A 20380-nucleotide genomic window follows, 5' to 3' on the forward strand; every position below is an offset into this window, starting at 1 on the left:
CCTATTTTTAAAACGTTGGTATAAAACAACTCTTTCTTCAAAATCAGCCACTGAGTTTCTTCAGAAACTAAGAGAAAGGCAAAACCTTTTAAAAACTTCCAGCTATTCTGGGAAACATTTAAGATTTCTTTTTATTGCATTTGTAGCTTGTTTTAATCAAAATATATGTGAGCAATATTCCCCAGGAAAGCTAGTCTCTCTATGCTTTACTTTCTTTTCTATAAAAGAAAATGTATTATGTACCTCACAGGGCTATTTCAGCAACTACATTAGTTAATGCATGTAGAAAACTCAGAGAATCACCAAGACTATAGGAAGCAGAAAGATACCCGCCCCCTCTTCCCATTCCTGGAGGACCCACAGCATCCTGGGAAGGAAGCCAAACAGAGGAGGAGAATCTAAACTTAAAGTAACATGTGCAAAGCCTAAAATAATATGCTATCAGGACAGAGCTGAAAAATTTTTTATTTTGGATAGTGCTTATCTAAAGAAGTTTGAATTTTATGATCTTTAATTTTAATTTGGAAATAATTCCAAGCTTAAAGAAATGTTGCCATGGGCTGGAGAGATGGCTCAGCAGTTAAGAGCATTGCTTGCTCCTCCAGAGGTCCTGAGCTCAATTCCCAGCAACCATATGATGGCTCACAACCATCTATAATGTGATCTGATGCCATCTTCTGGACTGCAGGTGTACATGTGTATACAGCACTCATATACATAAAATATATAAACAAATATTCAAAAGAAAGAAATGTTGCCATAGTACAAAGGACACAGGTTCATCATCTATCATTGCTGTTTGTCCCACCAGCTTTATGTCTTTCTCTTTTCCCTTCTATCTTTTTGTTGTCAAATATAGATATTGATAAACAATCTTTTCTGAGCTATTAAAACTTGTACATACCCTATCAACTCACCCTGTATGTTTTAGTTTGCAGCTCCTAAAAGCAAAGTCATTCTTTTAAGTAACCAATTATTAACTTAAGAATCTAAAACATTGTTACTTTTATCTAATCTATCACCCAAATAGCATTTTTCCCCACTTGTCCAAGTACTGTCCCCTTTAGGGTTCCAATGTGAGGTCACATACTGCATTCAGTTGAGAAATACAATTCATTTTTAGATACTTCAGAACCATTTCATTGCAATTCTTTTACTTCTGCATCTATCTTATCCATCTCTGTTGGCATCTGACATTTGACCTTAGCTCCCTATTGATAGAAAGCTCGTGTGTCTGTGCCTGTGTTATACTGATGTGCTTGGTACCAACACCATCCTTTCATTCCACAGGTCACTTAGAAACACGGACAAGCACCGTAGATGAGTGACAGAGCTTCTGGAAGCAGACAGGACACATTGCCTTAAAGCTGCAGTTGTCACCAGCACACTCTTTCTCTGCAGATGGCTATTGATGCAAACTGCATTGATAATCATGTTTGCTATTGAACTTTCTTCCTTTGAAAGCATATTGCATACCTATATTTTGGCAAAATGAAAAAAAAAAGTGTATATCCTATACTACTTCATAATATGCCTGAAGACTGCTGGAGCACCCTGAGGGCTTTGCTATTTCTGGGTGGGATCACTCAATCTAGCTTTGGTACATGTTTTAGCAAATTTGTAGCATTAAATATCACATAGAATGCTGGAGAAGGATGCAGTTTTCCACAGTTTTAAACCCCAAATAAAATTAATTTCTCATTAGCTTAGTTTAAAATAGAGAAAATGGAAACTCATTCCTTTTCAATAAAGTTTGACAAGAAAAAAGGATGCCATCTTTTTGGGGACGGGGTAGAACATAATGACCAGTAGGGAAAGAACATGCTCTGCTCTTTTAAGGCCTCTCCAAAATGCCAACAAGGCACACACGGCTAGCAAAACACCAGTTAGCAAAACAACTTCCTCAAATGAATGTCAATACATCATACCTCCCCTTTCTTAAGGACTGGGCCAGCCATCTTTCTGTAAGATAGTCTTAGTGACACATGCAAAGTCAGGTGAGTCTGTTAAACCCCTTCCCATGACGGGTTGTGGCTGGGAAGGTCAGGGTGGGCCTTTCCACGTGGGACTTGAAGATCACCCAGCACACTTGAAAGTCTAGGATGGAGGCAGAGGAAGCTATCAGTGGCCTGTAGGCCATGTCAAGGCTCCGGCTGCCGAGGACTGCACCCGGTTTGCTTCTGTGCAGCCTCACTGTGAGAAGACACTTCTTGCTGTCTGTCCTTTCACCATCCGTATGTATCATGTATGTGATACTCGGGGGTTTTCACGCAGTTGTTGTGCCTGCATTGCTAACTCTAGTTGGGTGTCCTTTTAGAGTGCCCTTATGGCATGACTTCACTTCCTAAAATATGCATGGGATGGGATGAGAGAAGAGAACCCAAGTTTTGACCATCCTCCATCCCCACAAGCCAGCTGGCAGCAAAGAAGAAAGTTCTTATGGCATTCATCCTGGCTCAGGGAAACTCATAGTTTGATGAGGGAAAACACAGACAAACCATAGCACTAGTTTTATTGTTTTGTTTTCAAGTCAGAGTTTCTCTATGTAAGCCTTGACTGTCTTGGACTCTCTTTGTAGACCAGGCTAGTCTTGAACTCACAGTGATCTGCCTGCCTCTGCCTCCGGAGTGCTGGGATTAAAGATATGTGCCACCATGCTTGGCCCATACATAGCACTAGTTTTTTTTTCATTTTTAAAATTAATTTATTCATATTATACCTAAATTGTTAGCCCTTCCCTTGTATCCTCCTATTTCTCCCTCCCTCCCTTCTCCCCTCCCCTATGTCTGTGATTGAGGGAGCCTTCCTCCCCCTATATATGCTCTTAGAGTATCGAGTCTCTTCTTGATAACTTGTTATCCTTCCTCTGAGTGCCGCCAGGCCTCCTCATCTAGGGGACGTGGTCAGAAAAGGGGCACCAGCGTTTGTATGAGAGTCAGATCTCACTCTCCACTCAACGATGGAGAATATCCTGTTCATCGGCTAGGTCTGGGTAGGGGTTCAAAGTTTACTGCCTATATTCTCCTTGGCTGGTGTCTTAGTTTGAGGAGGACCCCAGGACCCAGATCCACCTGTCATAAAGTTTTTCTTGTAGGTTTCCAGGACCCTGTGGATCCTTCTATTTCCCCATTCTTCCGTGCTACTCTCACCTAAAGTTTCAATAGGATGTCCTTTCCTCTCACCCACTTTCCTGGTAAGTAAAGTTTTTCATGGGACGTATCCCTTGGACTAGTGTCTCGATATCAGTGAGTATATACCGTTTGTCTCTTTTTGCTTCTGGGTGAACTCACTCATTATGATAATTTCTAGTTTAATCCATTTGTGCACAAATTTCGGGAATTCCTTGTTTTTAATAGCTGAGTAGTATTCCATAGTGTAAATGTACCACAGTTTCTTAGTCCATTCTTCTACTGAGGGACACTTAGGCTGTTTCCATATTCTGGCTATTATGAATAAAGCAGCTGTGAACATGGTTGAGCATATGTCCATGTTGTGTGGTAGGGCATTTTCTGGGTATATTCCAAGGAGTGGAATAGCTGGGTCTTGAGGAAGTCCTATTCTCATTTTTCTGAGAAAGCGCCAGATAGCTTTCCAAAGTGGTTGTACTAGTTTGCATTCCCACCAGCAATGAAGGAGTGTTCCTCTCTCTCCACATCCTGGCCAACATGTGGTGTCACTTGAGTTTTTGATCTTAGCCATTCTGATGGGTGTAAGATGGAATCTCAGTGTTGTTTTAATTTGCATTTCTCTGATGACTAATGGGGACGAGCATTTCTTTAAGGGTTTCTCGGCCATTTGATATTCCTTTGTTGAGAATTCTGTTTAGTTTTGAGCCCCATTTCGCAATTGGGTTGTTTGGTTTTGTGGTGTTTAATTTCTTGAGTTCTTTATATATTTTGGATATTAGACCTTTGTCAGATGAAGGGTTTGTGAAGATCTTTTCCCAGTCTGTAGGCTGTCACTTTGTTCTGCTAACAGTGTCTCCTGCCTTACAGAAGCTTCTCAGCCTCATGAGGTCCCATTTCTTAATTGTTGGCATTAAGGCCTGGGCAGTTGGTGTTCTGTTCAGGAAGTTGTCTCCTGTGCCTATGCGTTCCAGGCTCTTCCCCACTTTCCCCTCTAACTGAATTAATGTCTCAGGTTTTAAGTTGAGGTCTTTAATCCACTTGGACTTGAGTTTTGTGCATGGTGACAAATAGGGGTCTAATTGCATTTTTCTACATGTAGACATCCAGTTAGACCAGCACCATTTGTTGAAGATGCTATCGTTTTTCCATTGAATAGATTTGGCTTCTCTGTCAAAAATCAAGTGAGCAAATGTGTGCATAGCACTAGTTTTAAGAACAAAAAGTAATCCTGGAAGAAGGTGGTAGGAAGAATGGAAAAGTCCAATAACTTTTCCTGATCAGTGTGTCTCAGATTCTTGAGAGATCTAATTTTAAATTTCATCTCATCATCATCTCAAAAAAAATTATTTCCATTAACTTGAAAATCACACATTTGCAATTGATTTTACTACTTTCATCCACTGAATTTGTAATATATATTTTAATAGAAAATTAAAGGAATTTTAAAGTAAAAAGGAAGAAAATAATGGAAATCTATATCTATCTCTATCTATCTATCTATCTATATAAATATATATCATTCATTGATGACCATGGTTGACATTTTAGTCTGTACACAATTCTAATCTTTTTATCTTAAACGTGTAACTTTTAAGAACTCAAACCCATATTATACAAATAAAGATATGCAACTGTTTTTCAACTTGAGGACTTTCGTTTGTTTTTCTGCTGCCTCCTGGCTCCTGAGAGTGCTTCTGGAACTCATGTGATTCTTGTGACTCCCACAGATGGACGCGCCAACCTCCATCTCAGCAGTTTCTATAGGCGAACATGGCACAATGCTGGGTATGGAGCACGTTTCTAAGAGAGCTGCATAGGATGAGCAGCGCGCCCTTTGTCTCCAAGGCCATAATGGCTCTGCTGACTTGAATTCCTTTCACTGGAGCTCGTGAGGACAACTCGAAAATGCGAGAGAGAATGAGAGCCCCCCCCCCCCTATGATCCCAGCTGAAAAAGCGAGAGAACGCAGAAATCCCCTTACACATTACCCCAGGCCCCTTTTGTGTTGTTTTTGCCAACACAGCAACCGTCCCGCTATATATACATCAGCCGTTACTCCTTGTCTCCATCACTCTCTGATCATCTGCTGTAACAGCGATGGGAAAGGTGAGCCGAGGGAGGGCCTTTCAGATCTGTCGAGTGTCGCCTCTGTGTAGTGGAGGTGTCTTCCGGTTGACCGTGTGCTGTCTCCCTTTTTCCTTTACAGATCACCTTCTACGAGGACCGAGGCTTCCAGGGCCGCTGCTACGAGTGCAGCACTGACTGCCCCAACCTGCAGACCTACTTCAGCCGCTGCAACTCCATCCGCGTGGACAGTGGCTGCTGGATGCTCTATGAGCGCCCCAACTACCAGGGCCACCAGTACTTCCTGAGGCGCGGGGACTACCCTGACTACCAGCAGTGGATGGGTTTCAGTGACTCCATCCGCTCCTGCCGCTCCATCCCATATGTGAGTATTACTTCAGTCTGGCTGATGTGGGAACATTGAGTGGGCCTGTCTGTCAGTGTGTTTCCACTCCTGTTCTCGTAGTCTCAGCAAGGATAGGCATGCCTGGCCAGGCAAGTGCTCACAGTAAGTAGATCAAGGCCTGACTCTCAAGTGTAAATAGAATGAATATACACATATGAGCAGGCATATTAAGTAACACATTGTTTCGAACGTAAGGGCCCAGGAAACCACAGCACGACCTTTAAAATTAAACTTGTCTGAATAATCACCTACCCTTCAGGCATAAAAGAAGGGAATCCTGTTATTTGCAAGGACATGGATGAGCCTGGAGGGCTCTGTGCTAAAAGAAACGAGCCAGGCATAGAGTGATAAAGGCTACATGTTCTCACTCCCATGCCGAATCTCACTCAAGCAGCAGGTTTAAGGATGGAGAGAAGCCCAGGGCTGGGGGTTTAGCTCAGTGGTAGTGTGCTTGCATGGCAAGCAGGCAGCCCTGATTTCTGCCCTTACCACCGGGGATAAAAATAATAGAGAAGAAAATGATGGGAACTCCAGGCTAGAATGACAGAGCCGGGGCCATAGGCTTGGGGTGATGGTCAAAAAAAAAAAAAAAAAAAAAAAAAAAAAAAAAAAAAAAAAAAGAAGAAGAAAGAAAGAAAGAAAAAGAAAAGATATAGCTTGAGAGAAGAATTGCATTCTAGAGACCAACTGCACAGCACGGTGATGACAGCTCATCTCAGGTATTAGAGTCATTACAAATACTAAAAGATGAGGCTGGAAAGATGGCTCGGTGGTTAAGAGCACCGGCCACCCTTCTAGAGGACCTGGGTTCAGTTCCCAGCACCCATGAGCAGCTCACACCGGTCTGTAACTCGAATTCTAGGGATCTTATGCTCTCTTTTGGTCTCCCAGCACAGTGCATGCAGTATACTTAGACACAGACAAACACTCATACACATAACATGAAAACAAATAGATCTTAAACATGATACAAATGCTTAGAGAGTGTATTCTATGTACTCTCACCACAAAAATAATAATTATGTGAGGGTAAATATATATTAATTATCTAGAGTTAATCATAGTGCATACTCTAAAATATCATGCTAATATATATTATTATCTAGAGTTAATCATAGTGCATACTCTAAAAATCATGTTAATGTCTAATAAGTACACACAAATTATCTGTTGATCTTAGAATACATTTGAAAATCGATTAATTTAATTTGGTTATACACTCTCACACTTACCTAGAGCCTAAAAAAGTCTCAGCTTGGGTGGCTTTGCATTTTTCAGGAGTTATTATTGACTAGCTTCTTATGAGACAAGTAATTAAAATTTTATGGGAAAAGTCCACATCATCTGTCCAGAAAGCAAACAAACAAGCAAGCAAGCAAGTAAGCAAGCAAGCAAGCAAGCTATGTGGTCTCAAAGTCAATCTAAATCATTGCACAGCATGAGTACAAAAGGTGGCTTCAAAGCTTGTTAGGATTCGGTTACCCGGGCAGTAAGGGCTTTCACTCCCTGCCTTTTGGCGCTAGTTCCTTCCCGAGAGCGCCAGTTCACTGGTCAGGTCAGCTTTATGTTCGTGCACTTTCTAATCTGTTAGAACAACAGCGCAAGGACCAGGATTAGGGAAGAAAGCGTACTTGACAGATCTTGCCCGAAAGCCATGCTTTGTGAAGGTGCAAGCAGGATGCACCACTGAGCCTGTAAACCATTGCTTTCCCCGCTTTTGTTTGTCATCACAACAGACCAGCTCTCACAGGGTAAGGCTGTACGAGAAAGATGACTACCGGGGCCTTGTGTCTGAGCTTATAGAAGACTGCTCCTGCATCCACGACCGCTTCCGCCTCAACGAGATCTACTCCATGCACGTGCTGGAGGGCTGCTGGGTCCTCTACGAGATGCCCAACTACCGAGGCCGGCAGTACCTGCTCAGGCCTGGAGACTACAGGCGCTACCATGACTGGGGTGCCATGGATGCCAAAGTTGGCTCTCTGAGACGGGTCATTGATCTGTATTAAGCCTCATTTTGCATCTTACAGCCCACACATATGCAATAAATATGCAAATTGTGTTCCTGGCACTAAGTGGCTGTTGCTTATCCTTTCTTTTTCTCTCTCTCTCTTTGGTTTGGTTTGGTTTTCAAGACAGGGCTTCTCTGTGTAGCCTTGGCTGTCCTGGACTCACTTTGTAGATCAGGCTGACCTTGAACTCACAGAGTTCCAGCTGCCTCTGCCTCCTGAGCTCTGGGATTACAGGCGTGCACTACTGCTTATCTTTAAAGATAAAACTCTTGCTTACCTTTAATATTACAACTCTATTAAGTGGTATCTTAGGAAACTTACTCAGGGCTGGAGAGATGGCTCAGAGGTTAAGAGCACTGGTTGCTCTTCCAGAGGTCGTGAGTTCAATTCCCAGCAACCACATGATGGCGCCCTCTTCTGGTGTATAGGCATACACGCAAGCAGAATACTGTATATTTAATAAATAAATATAAAAAAAGGAAACTTACTCAACTTTCAGATGCCGACCCACTTCCTTCCAGGCAGAAAACAGTGCTTATTGTAAGGTCCATACATTAGAGGCCTCTGAATCTGCAGGAGAGAGGAAAGATGAATGTAAGCAACCACTTAGAAACCCAGAGAAAGGATGTAATGTAAAGCCTGCTTGTGGCTACACCACTAACGACAAGGGATTGCTAGACGGATGGGGCAGCTGGTCTCTTACAAGGAAGTACTCAAGAAAAGATGCTGTGGGGCTGGGAAGAAAGCCTTTGCTGCACAAGCTTGAGGACCAGAGTTCTGACACCCAAAACACAGAAACGGTAGTGGATGGTTATGATGCCTCCAGTAAGATGGGCTGGGAGTCAGAAGCAGGAGGATCCCTAGAAGCTCACGGGCCAGCCAGCCTTGCAGAGCAGCAGTGAACAAGAGAACTCTAAACAAAGGGGAAAGCAAAGACCTGCACCGAGCATTTTCTTCTGACTCATGCACATACCTACACTCATGCGTCACACAAACATGCACGTGCATCCAGATGCACATGCACACACGCATACACCTCAGATACACATACACCCACATGTTTTTCTTTTTGTTTTTTGTTTTTTCAAGGCGGGGTTTCTCCTTAAAGCCTTGGCTGTCCTGGAATTCTCTTTGTAGACCAGGCTGGCCTCGAACTCCCAGAGATCCACCTGCCTCTGCCTCTCAAGTGCTGGAATTAAAGGTGTGTGCCACCATGTCTGGTGACACATGTTTATAAAAGTAAAGAAATGATGTGTGAAAAGAGGGGTTTCAGCAGAATTTTCTAAAGGAGAAGCCTGATTGATCAACCTTGGCAGGAAAATTGCGAAGAACTAAACAGCCTGATGGTTTACCCTACCTCTGTTAGGTAGTACAGTGACCACCTCAGCCCACTTCCCTTAAGATATCTGCAGTTCTAACTCTAACAGTTTTCCATGTAGGGAAGCCAGGACAGTTGCTTTACTTTCTACCTTACCTCTCTGAACAAGTAACTTTTTTTTTTTTTTGAGGCAGGGTTTCTCTGTGTAGCCTTGGCTGTCCTAGACTCACTTTGTAGATCGGGCTGTCCTCAAGCTCCCAAAGATCACCTGTCTCTGCCTCCCAGAGTGCTGGGATTACAGGCATGTGCCACCGTGCCTGGTAACAAGTAACTTCTTATTTTCTCTGCGTCTAAATTACTTTATTGAAAACTACAAGCGATGACAAATTCATGTCTCTCTAAATTTCAGAGAAGTCATGATGAAAAGATGAGGAAAAAAATAGTGAACACATTTTGTTAGCTCCAAGTTACCATACAAATATAAGGGAAGAGATACAGGTGCCCTGACCCCCCTGCCGCCATCCCCATAACAAGGTCATGTTTATTTTTGACTCCACTGTGAACAGTTCTCAAGACTCAACTGCACAAAGTGGGATGTTAGTATTTGCTATTGAGTGTGCCTCATTCGAAGCGAACAGCTCTCTGAAAGCATTATGTCTTCGTCCACATTTAGGGAAGCAGCAGACGACACTCTTGTTGACAAGCTAATTCTAAAGTCCATACAGAATTTCAAGGGACCCAGGAAAGTCAATGTAATTCTGGGAAAGGGCAAAAATAGGAAGACTCATATATTTCTAAACTGACCACAATGCAATGGAATCAACACAGGGCAGTGCCATCCTGAGGACAGAATGGAGATACACAAAATAAGTTAATACTTCAAAAATAAACTGAGTCTATATTCAACTGAGTATTGGAAGAAACGAGAAGACCATTTATGAATAAATAATAGTCTTTTTAAACAAATGGTATTGAGAAAACTTGATGCTTACATGCACATACAAACACACACTCACAAAGACTGGACCCTCAGTTATACCATATATAAAAGTTCATTCAAACTGTTATATAGACCTGAATGTAATAAGTCAAGATATAAAACTTTTAAGGGAAATCATATGAATAAATATTTGTGGCCTTTTATGAAACAATGACTATGGGGCTCTGCTGGGGGTCGAAGTTTGGTGTTGCTAGATGACCTCTGAGCTCGGTACAAGGACAATGGGCTTCCTTTCTTAGTGGGGTCCCTTCTTGGCCTGATCTGGGGACCCTAAATACTCCAAGGAGACTCACATATCCTTGAGGGAAGATTACAAGCCCCACACTTTCCTGATAAGTAGGCACCTGGGGATTCCTGGAGATACCCAAGATAGGCTATCTTGGTGGCTTAGCTTTCAACCAATGGCCTTTTAACTGTACCTAGAGATTCTCTTCCACTTATAGGATAATTAAGTACTGCTTTTTCCTTCTTATGATAGGACTGTTTTGTTACATGTAAATCAAGGATCCCTAGCACCTCTAGTCCCAGAGGACCACACATTCACCTTCAAACCCCTCCCCACTGCCCAAGGTTTATAAATTCCTGATTCACAAATAAAGACTGGCTTGCTCTCTCACTCGATGACCATCCTCTGAACCTCATCAATTATTCTGGGGAAGAATCGCTGCTGGATGCCTGGGGCTTGGGCAGAGGTGGCAGGATTTCCTTGGAAGCCATTAAATCCCATTCCATTGCACCAGAGCATGGTGCTGACCACTGCTGGGCCTGTATCTCTCTGGACCTGCCTTCTGGCCAGTTTTAGGCATCTGCCCACATCCTCCGCCATGTTTATCAAGGCAGCTTGACAAAGAGCGGTAACACTTTTGGTATCATCACGGCTTTTGCAACTGCCATCTGATACCAGGATTTTCATTTTAACAGAGCCAAATGTAACACCCAGTGGAAAACTCATTCCTACCTCTCTGGTGAGACAGGGAACCTCACTTTTAATGCACTGGCCTCACCCTGAATGCTCTAAGGCACCCCTTTCCCGATAGAGAAACAGGACTTTTGATCCTTTGATCTTGAGGTACCCCTGTTCCCATCTGGAAGCAAACAGTGCCTGGACCGGCCCACCAGATGAGGAACCCAGGGCACAACTGGAGTAACAAGTGAAGTTTTAAAATATAGCATTTAATCTACATAGACTATGGGCTGATGCAATGACTCAGCAGGTAAAAGCATTTGCTGCTAAGCCCAAGGACCTGAGTTCAATCCCTGAACCCACCTAGAAGAAGGAGAGAGCCTAAACCAAAATTTAAAAGTTTATGCCAGAGCCCTATAAAACCAGAGCCTGTAAAACCAGCACTCAAGGAGGCAGAGGCAGGCAGATCGCTGTGAGTTCTAGGCCAGCCTGGTCTAAAAAAGTGAGTCCAGGATAGTCAAGGCTACATGAAGAAACCTTGTCTCAAAACAAACAAACAAACAACAAAAAACAAACAAACAAACAAAAAAGACAACTCACAGAGTGGGAAGAAATGTTTCAAACATTGGTCTGCTAATGTTGCAGAATCTAAAACACATATCTAAACAAACCTTTCAACCAAACAATAGCAACAGAAAGTAACCCAGTTAAAGATGGGTAAGGAGGGCTGGAAAGATGGCTCAGCAGTTGAGAGCACTGACTGTTCTTCCAGAGGTCCTGAGTTCAATTCCCAGCACCCACATGGTGGCTCACAACCATCTATAATGTGATCTAATGCCCTCTTCTGGTGTGCAGGCATAGATGCAGATAAAGCATTGTATACATAATAAATAAATACATCTTTTTAAAAAAGATGGGCAAGGATTTAAACATATGTTTTCCAATGAAGACATAAATAACCAGCAAAACAAATTGGAAAAAAAAGATCTCAACACCACTAGTGATTAGAAAAATTCAAATAAAACCCAAGGTAGGACGCCACTTAATGTTTATTCTGATGGATACAATAATAGTTTTAAATTAATTTAAGATTTAATTTTAATTAATCCCACCAAACAGAAGACAACCAGTGTTGGTAAAGATGTGGAAAACTTAGAACCCTCTTACATTTTTTACAGGACTGTAAAATGATGTCCTTTCTGTAGGAAATGACTTGGGAGTTCCTCAAAACAGTTAAAGAGTTGTCTTATGACCCAGCAATTCCAATCATCAGTAAACAATCAAAGGAGGTTCATACAGAAACTTACACATGATTTTTTTCATAGCAATACTCGGTGGCTAAAAGGTGGACACAGCCCAAAATCCAGATGTGAATGGATTATTGGACAAACATGATACAATAAAACATCAATACATGGTCAATACAATGATGTGATATCTGGCCACAAAAAGGAATGGGGCACTGATATATGCTATGACAGTATGTAAAGTTAAAGAAGCCAATAATACAGACTACAGACTACACAGTACACACAGTAGTACACCCAGTTATGTGAAAGACCCAGGGCAGACAAAACTATAGTGACAAGTACATCCGCGACTGCTGAAGGCTGAGAGGACGGCTAAATAAGCGTGCAGTTGCTAGAGCATAGCTTCTCATTGGGACGATGGACAGACATATTTGTGAATACACTAAGCACCAACTTGAAATAGTAAGGCCAAAGCTGTCTAAAAGCACTCCCGATCTAATTCACAGAGTTTCCTTATTAAGAATATTCTTTCCAGGCTGGTGGGGTGGCTCCGTGGTTAAAGAGCAATGGCTGCTCTTCTAGAGGACCTGGGTTCAATTCCCAGCACCCACATGGCAGCTCACAACTGTCTATAACTCCAGTTCCAAAAGAATATTCTTTCCTGCTGAAAGAACATACTGAGTAGATTGGAAATAGGAAACACACACTTCAAAACACCGTGCCTCTCACCAATATCAATATGCAGAAAATTTGTGGTTTGCTGGTAGCTTAGCTAATTCACTGTGTAATCCCGCTGACTAATGACACACAAGCTGCTGTTTTTGTTTGTTTTTTTAAAAAAAAAAAAAAAGAAAGAAAGAAAGAAAGAAAGAAAGAAAAAGTATGTGTCATGTTTTACAGAAAACAGTTGTTTTGCTGCTGTTGTTATTTTTTTGGGGGAGTGGGATTTTTTGTTTTTGTTTTGCTTTGTTTTGTTTTTGAGACAGGGTTTTTCTGTGTAGCCTTGGATGTCCTGGACTCGCTTTGTAGAAAAGGCTGGCCTCAAACTCACAGCTATCCACCTGCCTCTGCCTCCCGAGTGCTGGTACTAAAAGCGTGTGCCACCAAGCCCAGCTCAAAAAACAGTTTCGATAACTTGAAAGCTCATCTTATTGTAGTTTAGAGGAACTGAACAATACAGAAAAGTGCAGTTTAGTTAATAAAGCTGAATGCAACACAATTTCCTTTCCCAAAATAAGGGCTGTGGACAAGATGGGTCTCACGTTTCCTTCAAGCTCAGACACCTTAACTCTCTATTGGGCTTCTAGGGGAGGTGCATCTTCTAGGGGAGTTTCCTTGAGGGGTCAGAAGCCCACACACATCCTTGGTTTCTGTCCACTTTGTGACTGTGTGAGCTTGAGCGAGGTCTGTATCCTCCCTAGTTCAGTTCTGCACTTCCACGCTCTTGTGAGGAATAAATGGAACTCAGCCTGCTGATACTAGCAGAGAGTAGAGGCTCAATAAACAGGGTTGTCGCAGGCCCTGTGGTGTGGCGCACGCCTTTAATCCCAGCACTTGGGAGACAGAGGCAGGTGGATATCCGTGAGTTTAAGGCCAGCCTGGACTACACACACACCATACTGGACAGCCAGAGCTGTTACACAGAGAAACCTTGTCTCAAAAAACAGCAACAAAAAGGGTCGTCACTCTTTTGGCTTGCTGTCATTATCCTCATCTAGCATATTTGAAATATATATGCTCCTATATATGCTCCTATATATGCTCATGTATATGCTCATATATATGCTCCTATATATGCTCATGTATGTGCTCCTATATATGCTCATGTATATGCTCATGTATATGCTCCTATATATGCTCATGTATGTGCTCCTATATATGCTCATGTATATGCTCATGTATATGCTCATGTATATGCTCATATATATGCTCCTATATATGCTCCTATATATGCTCATGTATGTGCTCATGTATATGCTCATATATATGCTCATATATATGCTCATGTATGTGCTCCTATATATGCTCATGTATATGCTCATATATATGCTCCTATATATGCTCATGTATGTGCTCCTATATATGCTCATGTATATGCTCATGTATATGCTCATGTATATGCTCATGTATATGCTCATGTATATGCTCGTGTATATGCTCATGTATGTGCTGTCTCCTGGAATGTCATGGGACAAAAAGAACAGAGGGCTGACTTATTTTCCAGACAGTTTCTCTAATTCAAGTGAATGTGAAAAGTCTCTTCTATTTTTTCCCACTTTGCCTCAAAAATAATGACCCTCCTGCCTCACCCTCTCAGGTAGCTGGAACTACAGACATGTCCTATCACACCTGGATCTCTATGCTATTTTGTTTTGTTTTGGTTTTTTTTGTTTTTCGTTTTTCAAGACAGGGGTTTCTCTGTGTAGCTCTGGCTGTCCTAGAGCTTGATTTGTAGACCAGGCTGGCCTCAAACTCACAGCGATCTGCCCTGCCTCTGCCTCCTGAGTGCTGGGATTAAAGGCGTGTGTCACCATGCCTGGCAATATTTACGATTCTGTCCATACATTAGTGTGGCTTTCAGGTGTGGCCAGAGAAGCTCTTTTCTTTTTGCAGAGGGTGATGGTTAATGCAGAGACTCACAACTGGTCAGCGTGTTGAGAATAAATGAATACTAAAAATACTCAACCCTAAGTGGGACATGGGTAATATTCTCTGCCAAACCTTGCATAAGAAGAGGCAGAAAGATTGCAAGGCAAAACGACTGAGAGAAGTGCTATACAGTGCTGTCTTCTGTTTTGGCATGGACATTGCAATCACGGGCACACATATGTGTATGCACTTATACACAAAAACACACACACACATGCTCAAACAAACAGCAAAGATGAATGCAGGAGGGGGACCCAGTTTGGAATAAAGGACTCATCAGGGACATATGGGGGCTGAGAAAGTATAATGAGGATGGGTATAATCACAATTTATTATATACATGCGTGAAATTACTATGTATTGAGCATGTGATGCCCTCCCTTCCCTCCAGGCTCATGTGTTGAATCTACATTGGGGGAGGGGTCAAGGAAGTATCTTTGGGGTAAGGAGTAGCTTTGAAGGTTCTGATTGATCATGACTCCCTTCTCTCTCTGCTTCCTATCTGTCCTGATGTGAAGAACCTTCTGCTCCTCCTCCTCTTACACACACACACACACACACACACACACACACACACACTGATGTTCTGCCTTACCACAGGCCCAGAAGCAACACAGCCAATGACTATGAAACCCCCAAATCAAGAACTAAAAATAAGCTTTTATCCCTTCCTTTATGTCACACCATTGTGGTAGCAATACAAAGCCTGACTAAAATATGTTTCATTTATAAAGAAGACTATTTAAAAAAATGGGGGATTTAAGTCATATTAATGTCCACTAACTGAGAACTTGTTGCCATCCTCAACATGAAGTGACATTGAACATATTTGGTTATACATAAAATAAAGCTGCAAGTCTTCTCCTTTTAAGGGTTAGAACTCTTGGCACATAAAAAACAAAAAACAAAACAAAACTATACAGTGTTTTTCATTGAGACCCCTCAGGTGAACAGTCCTCTCTTGCATCCTGGAGAAACTTCTGTTAGGATACAGCTAAGAGCCCAGCATGACCCCCTCTTTTTCTTCACCAAAATAATAGCCTCTCACTAAAAGGCTTAAATATGATGACCTTAGTTGGTGTTACCATTTACGTTATTTAAAAGAGGGCTCAGGAGAAAAGAGAGGTGTGCTGCATAGCATAAATCTCGCAATTATAATACAATAATATGAAACAGGCTTTACGTGCCTTGAAGCCTGGAGGCTAGACACCACTGTATTGCCTGTGGTTAGCTTAGCTACTGGGCCCAAGACAAATCCTTATTTTCTTTGTGGAGTGAGCACGGTGGTACACTGATCATCACTCTCACTCGAGACCAAGGTACTCCCTCCCACAGACACTGGCAACTCAAAGCTGAACATAGTGCTCCTTCGAGACTTTCTTCAGCCAAAGGAAGCTGATAAGCTAGGCCATTTTACATCATACTTCACCACATTGATTTACTGAGCAATAAATGGGCCCAAAATCCCAGCCCCTTCATAGGTGACTATAGAGTTCCCCATGGCTTTGGCTGAAGCCACCACCATTTTATTATCTCACAAATCTAACGGCATGCAGGAGGCCCCACGGTCAGCTGCCTGGAGGACAAGTGATGGGTGGGCTCAGTTCATTAATCATTTGGCTTGATATATGGGTCCAAGCCAAAATGGCAGCTCACTCAGGTGGTCCCCAAAACAGCCAAGAGGGAAACACTCCCAATGGGAAACCTTAAAGAAGTGAGCCTTGGCCTGCAGAACTGGCTTAGGGGTTAGAAGAAGCGCTTGCTGTTTTTGCAGATGACTTGGGGTTGGTTCCCAGTACACGTGGCAGTTCACAGCCGTCTGTAACTGCGGTCCCAAAGGATCCAACGGTCTCTTTGGACCTCTGTGGGCTCCAAGCATGTACGTGACGTGCATACATATCTACAGGCGAACAGTCATACAATCATATGATGAATAACTATTAAAATATTTTTTTCTTAAATAACATCACAAAATTAAAAACAGAACCGCAAAGAGCAAAGCTAACCTGGTCATCCACCGGCTCTGTGTGGGAAGAAAAGCAGCTCTAGTTCAGGGTTTACACGCAATCAGTGCACAGTGGTGAGCCACTTGGCTGGTTGATTCAGGGCTGGTGGAGACGGGGAGAGGTAAGGAGTAAGGTCTAGAGTAGAGAGAGGTGTGTGCTTGGACATACAGATGCGGCTACACAGTTTGAAGATGATCTCAGCACGTGCCGATGCCTATCATAGGACACCAACCTTGACCAAAAGCTAACCCTTCCAAACAAGCGACAGACTGATCAGAACAGTAAACTCACAGATACCATGCCCATGGTAGCTCAGGGGAAGGCTGTACCTAACTGCTCCCGATCAATATTAATTCAGCCGTTACCACTATATGTCGATAAATAATCACCATATTTCCCCAAAGACAACACAAGGATATATTGTTTTATACATTTGCAAATCCTTAATGTGGGAAAACGTCAGTACTCATTTGTGAAAGGATTTTATATATATATATATATATATATATATATAATTTATTTATTTATTTTTTTTGAGACAGGGTTTCTCTGTGTAGCCTTGTCTATCCTAGACTCTCTTTGTAGACTAGGCTGGCCTCGAACTCATAGCAATTCGCCTGCCTCTGCCTCCCAAGTGCTGGGATTAAAGGCGTGGCCTACCACGCCCGGCCCAAGATAATATTTAAAACAAACAAACAAATAAACTCAGCACTGTTCTGAAAACTGTCCTGACAGGACGTCACTTTGAAGTAGACTTGGAAACACCTGGGTCCCCACAGTACAGTTATGATCCACACGGTCAAGGCCACCTCTGATCCAGCCTGGATGGTGCCCTGTATCTCAAGTCTGAGAAAACTGGGGCATGCTAGGGAAGTTTCTTCCTGGCACCTTATGCTACTTTGATGAGAATGTGAAGGCTTTAACTGTGACAAGGGAAGAAAAAGCCTTTGGCCACTTGAAGGAGGGACATATTCTGGGTGGCCATCAGCAGAAGGAAGGTTTAAGTTCTCCAAGGAGGTGAGAAACGGAGAAAGCTCGCAAAGACCTGCTTTCCTTCCAGTCAGAGCCACAGCGGGGGCCTCCTGGCCAGCAGGCCTCTGTTCTAGCTACAAGGGTGGAGAAAAGACAAGCTGCTCTTAAGAATCCTATTCCAGCCGGTCCCCCGCAACGAGCCACAATCATCACAGACTCTTGAATGTGAACTAAACTTTACGCTTTCCAGAACGCTTCCTCAGATTAGATCTCTTAGGTCTCGCTTACTCAAGATTCCTTATTGTTGAAATTCCTGTTTTTAAAGAGTTTAAAGCAAACAATCAAAAAATCCGAAGCACGTGCAATTGTTAAATCCGATTCGCTTTGAGACGTCGATTGAGCCGAGTAAGCTATAAAATAAACGCATAGAATTAGAGCTTCGCTCAGTCTTTTGCAAAACAAGAGCAAAGACTTTTCTCGTTGGTGGCAACAACACAACAGCTTTAGTGAATTATGTAGAGCAACCCGAACCTACCAGAAAGAATGAGAGTAAACCATTCGGCAGAGGGAGGGAGGGCGGGAGCTCCCAGAGTTTGCAAATCCCCTTACTCACCGGAATGGGCCCCTTTGTGTGATTTCCTGTGGAGGCAGCAGTCCGGACAGCTATATATACCAGGGCCGCTTTCCCGGAGCCTCACAGCACCAAGGGCATCTCTTACTCTCAGCGAGATGGGAAAGGTAAGTCCCTGGGGACCCTGACCTTTGCCCGCACGCAGCATCCTTGCTGGGAACAATCACTTATCTGTCTGGTCCCTTTCTGCGCTTACAGATCACCTTCTACGAGGACCGCAGCTTCCAGGGCCGCTGCTACGAGTGCAGCGCTGACTGCCCCAACCTGCAGACCTACTTCAGCCGCTGCAACTCCATCCGCGTGGACAGTGGCTGCTGGATGCTCTATGAGCGCCCCAACTACCAGGGCCACCAGTACTTCCTGCGTCGCGGGGACTACCCTGACTACCAGCAGTGGATGGGGTTCAGTGACTCCATCCGCTCCTGCCGCCTCATCCCTCAAGTGAGTGTGGCTCTGCCTTTATTATTGTTCTCCGGAAATGTATTATCTTAAAAGATCATCTTAAACCAAATCTTAACAACCAGAGCAGGGAGTGGGTGTGACCCCTAGTGTATGTGTCCAGCAGGGAACCTGAGAGAGCAACCTCATTTCTCAAGAACTTGGTGGTTGGTTTTGTTTAAAAACTCAGGTCCCCATTTTTACATTTTATATACCGCGGGGAATTCAAACACCAGAGAGTAACTAAGAAAAGTAGGGTATCAAAGACAATGCATTCATTATTTATTCAAAATATAACCTCCCGCCATATAAGTTCTTAGTTTATTCCAAACCACTCGAAGTCAGAAATTCAATGCCTCTATCTACAAATACAATTTAGCACAGTGCGGGTGATTAAAAATCCTTTGGGTCAGTAGGATACCACCCTGAAAGGCCCAATCTCATCTAAAAACGTTTTGGTTGGCGTGCCCTACTTGATTACTTTCCCCATCTTCAAAAAGGCCAGATGGAAAGTTCAAGAGCCATGCTTTCTGAACACTGGCCACAGTATTTCTAGGTAGGCAGAAGGCCAGGAAGAAAGCTGGAAGGTCAGATGAGCTCTGATTTGGACTGAAACCGAGGCTTGGAAAGAGAAACGCGGTGCCTTAGTTGTCACAGGGATCACTTTATAGACACATGGACACCAACACACAAGTTTTGCCAACAATAGCTGACTACCTTTACAACAAAGGCACTATAGCAAAATGCTACCTGTCTCGACTTCCTCCCTTGCAAAGGGCTCTCCCAGCAGGTGCTGAGATCCTGTGATAGGTTTTATCTTAAGCTATTTTTTAATCAAGTGTGATAAACTTTATGTTATGCAACTTTTAACTGCCAAGGAATACAGACTGGTAATCAGGCACAGAGAAGTTTGAGTTGTTTCCCTCTTGGTGAAAGGTGTCTGGGGGTAGAGACCCTGAACTCGGCAGCATGCTGTTCTGAATGCAAACTCTGGGCAGTGCTGGGACTGGAAACGTGGCCTCTGCCTGTGTTCACTTGCTTTTCTTCTTCTGCCTGTCACCCCCAGCACTCTGGCACTTACAGAATGAGGATCTATGAGAGGGATGACTTCAGAGGACAGATGTCAGAGATCACAGACGACTGTCTCTCTCTTCAGGACCGCTTCAACTTCAGTGAAATCCACTCCCTCAATGTAATGGAAGGCTGCTGGGTCCTCTATGAGATGCCTAGCTACAGGGGCCGGCAGTACCTGCTGAGGCCCGGGGAGTACAGGAGATATCTTGACTGGGGGGCTACAAATGCCAAAGTTGGCTCTTTCAGACGAGTCATGGATTTTTACTGAAGCATTTTTTCAGTCTCCGCTTCTCTCCTTTAGAACCTAATAAAATACGTAGTGATTCTGGCATTATAAGAGTCCTGCCTTTCTTTCAATCTCTTAAGCATGCCTAAGCAAAAAACGCCACTAAACCAAACATGATAATCTTTTCAAGATGGGACGCAAACTCCTACTAAGGGGAAATAACGTTCTTGGGATAACTACATTCTCTAATGACAAAATATGTAGGATTAAAGAAAAGTTTAAATTATCAAGGAAAGTCATAA

General features: G+C 43.0%; 2 protein-coding genes across 3 annotated transcripts; both read left to right on the forward strand.

Annotated features, from left to right (window-relative positions):
* The first annotated feature begins 5225 nt into the window (after nucleotides 1-5225).
* On the forward strand, nucleotides 5226-7627 carry LOC127196063 (gamma-crystallin A). The gene is made up of 3 exons (XM_051153655.1): nucleotides 5226-5234; nucleotides 5335-5577; nucleotides 7335-7627. Exons 1-3 carry the CDS (start codon nucleotides 5226-5228, stop codon nucleotides 7605-7607), a joined length of 525 nt encoding a protein of 174 aa, XP_051009612.1. The 3' UTR covers nucleotides 7608-7627.
* Nucleotides 7628-18438: 10811 nt separating this feature from the next.
* On the forward strand, nucleotides 18439-20120 carry LOC127196176 (gamma-crystallin B). 2 transcript variants are annotated; one of them, XM_051153726.1, is made up of 3 exons: nucleotides 18439-18447; nucleotides 18539-18787; nucleotides 19845-20120. In XM_051153726.1, exons 1-3 carry the CDS (start codon nucleotides 18439-18441, stop codon nucleotides 20118-20120), a joined length of 534 nt encoding a protein of 177 aa, XP_051009683.1. The 2 variants fall into 2 exon arrangements, with proteins under 2 accessions (XP_051009683.1, XP_051009684.1); XM_051153727.1 differs by having other exon boundaries at nucleotides 18539-18781.
* Nucleotides 20121-20380: the final 260 nt, after the last annotated feature.

Source organism: Acomys russatus, chromosome 12 (genome assembly GCF_903995435.1).
Source record: "Acomys russatus chromosome 12, mAcoRus1.1, whole genome shotgun sequence".
Taxonomy (NCBI): Eukaryota; Metazoa; Chordata; class Mammalia; order Rodentia; family Muridae; genus Acomys; species Acomys russatus.

Excerpts from the sequence above, each read along its gene's own strand:
- LOC127196063 (XM_051153655.1), top strand. Across the intron at positions 5,578-7,334 it reads CCTGCCGCTCCATCCCATAT|ACCAGCTCTCACAGGGTAAG; the intron begins GTGAGTATTACT and ends TCATCACAACAG.
- LOC127196176 (XM_051153726.1), top strand. Across the intron at positions 18,788-19,844 it reads GCCTCATCCCTCAAGTGAGT|CACTCTGGCACTTACAGAAT; the intron begins GTGGCTCTGCCT and ends TGTCACCCCCAG.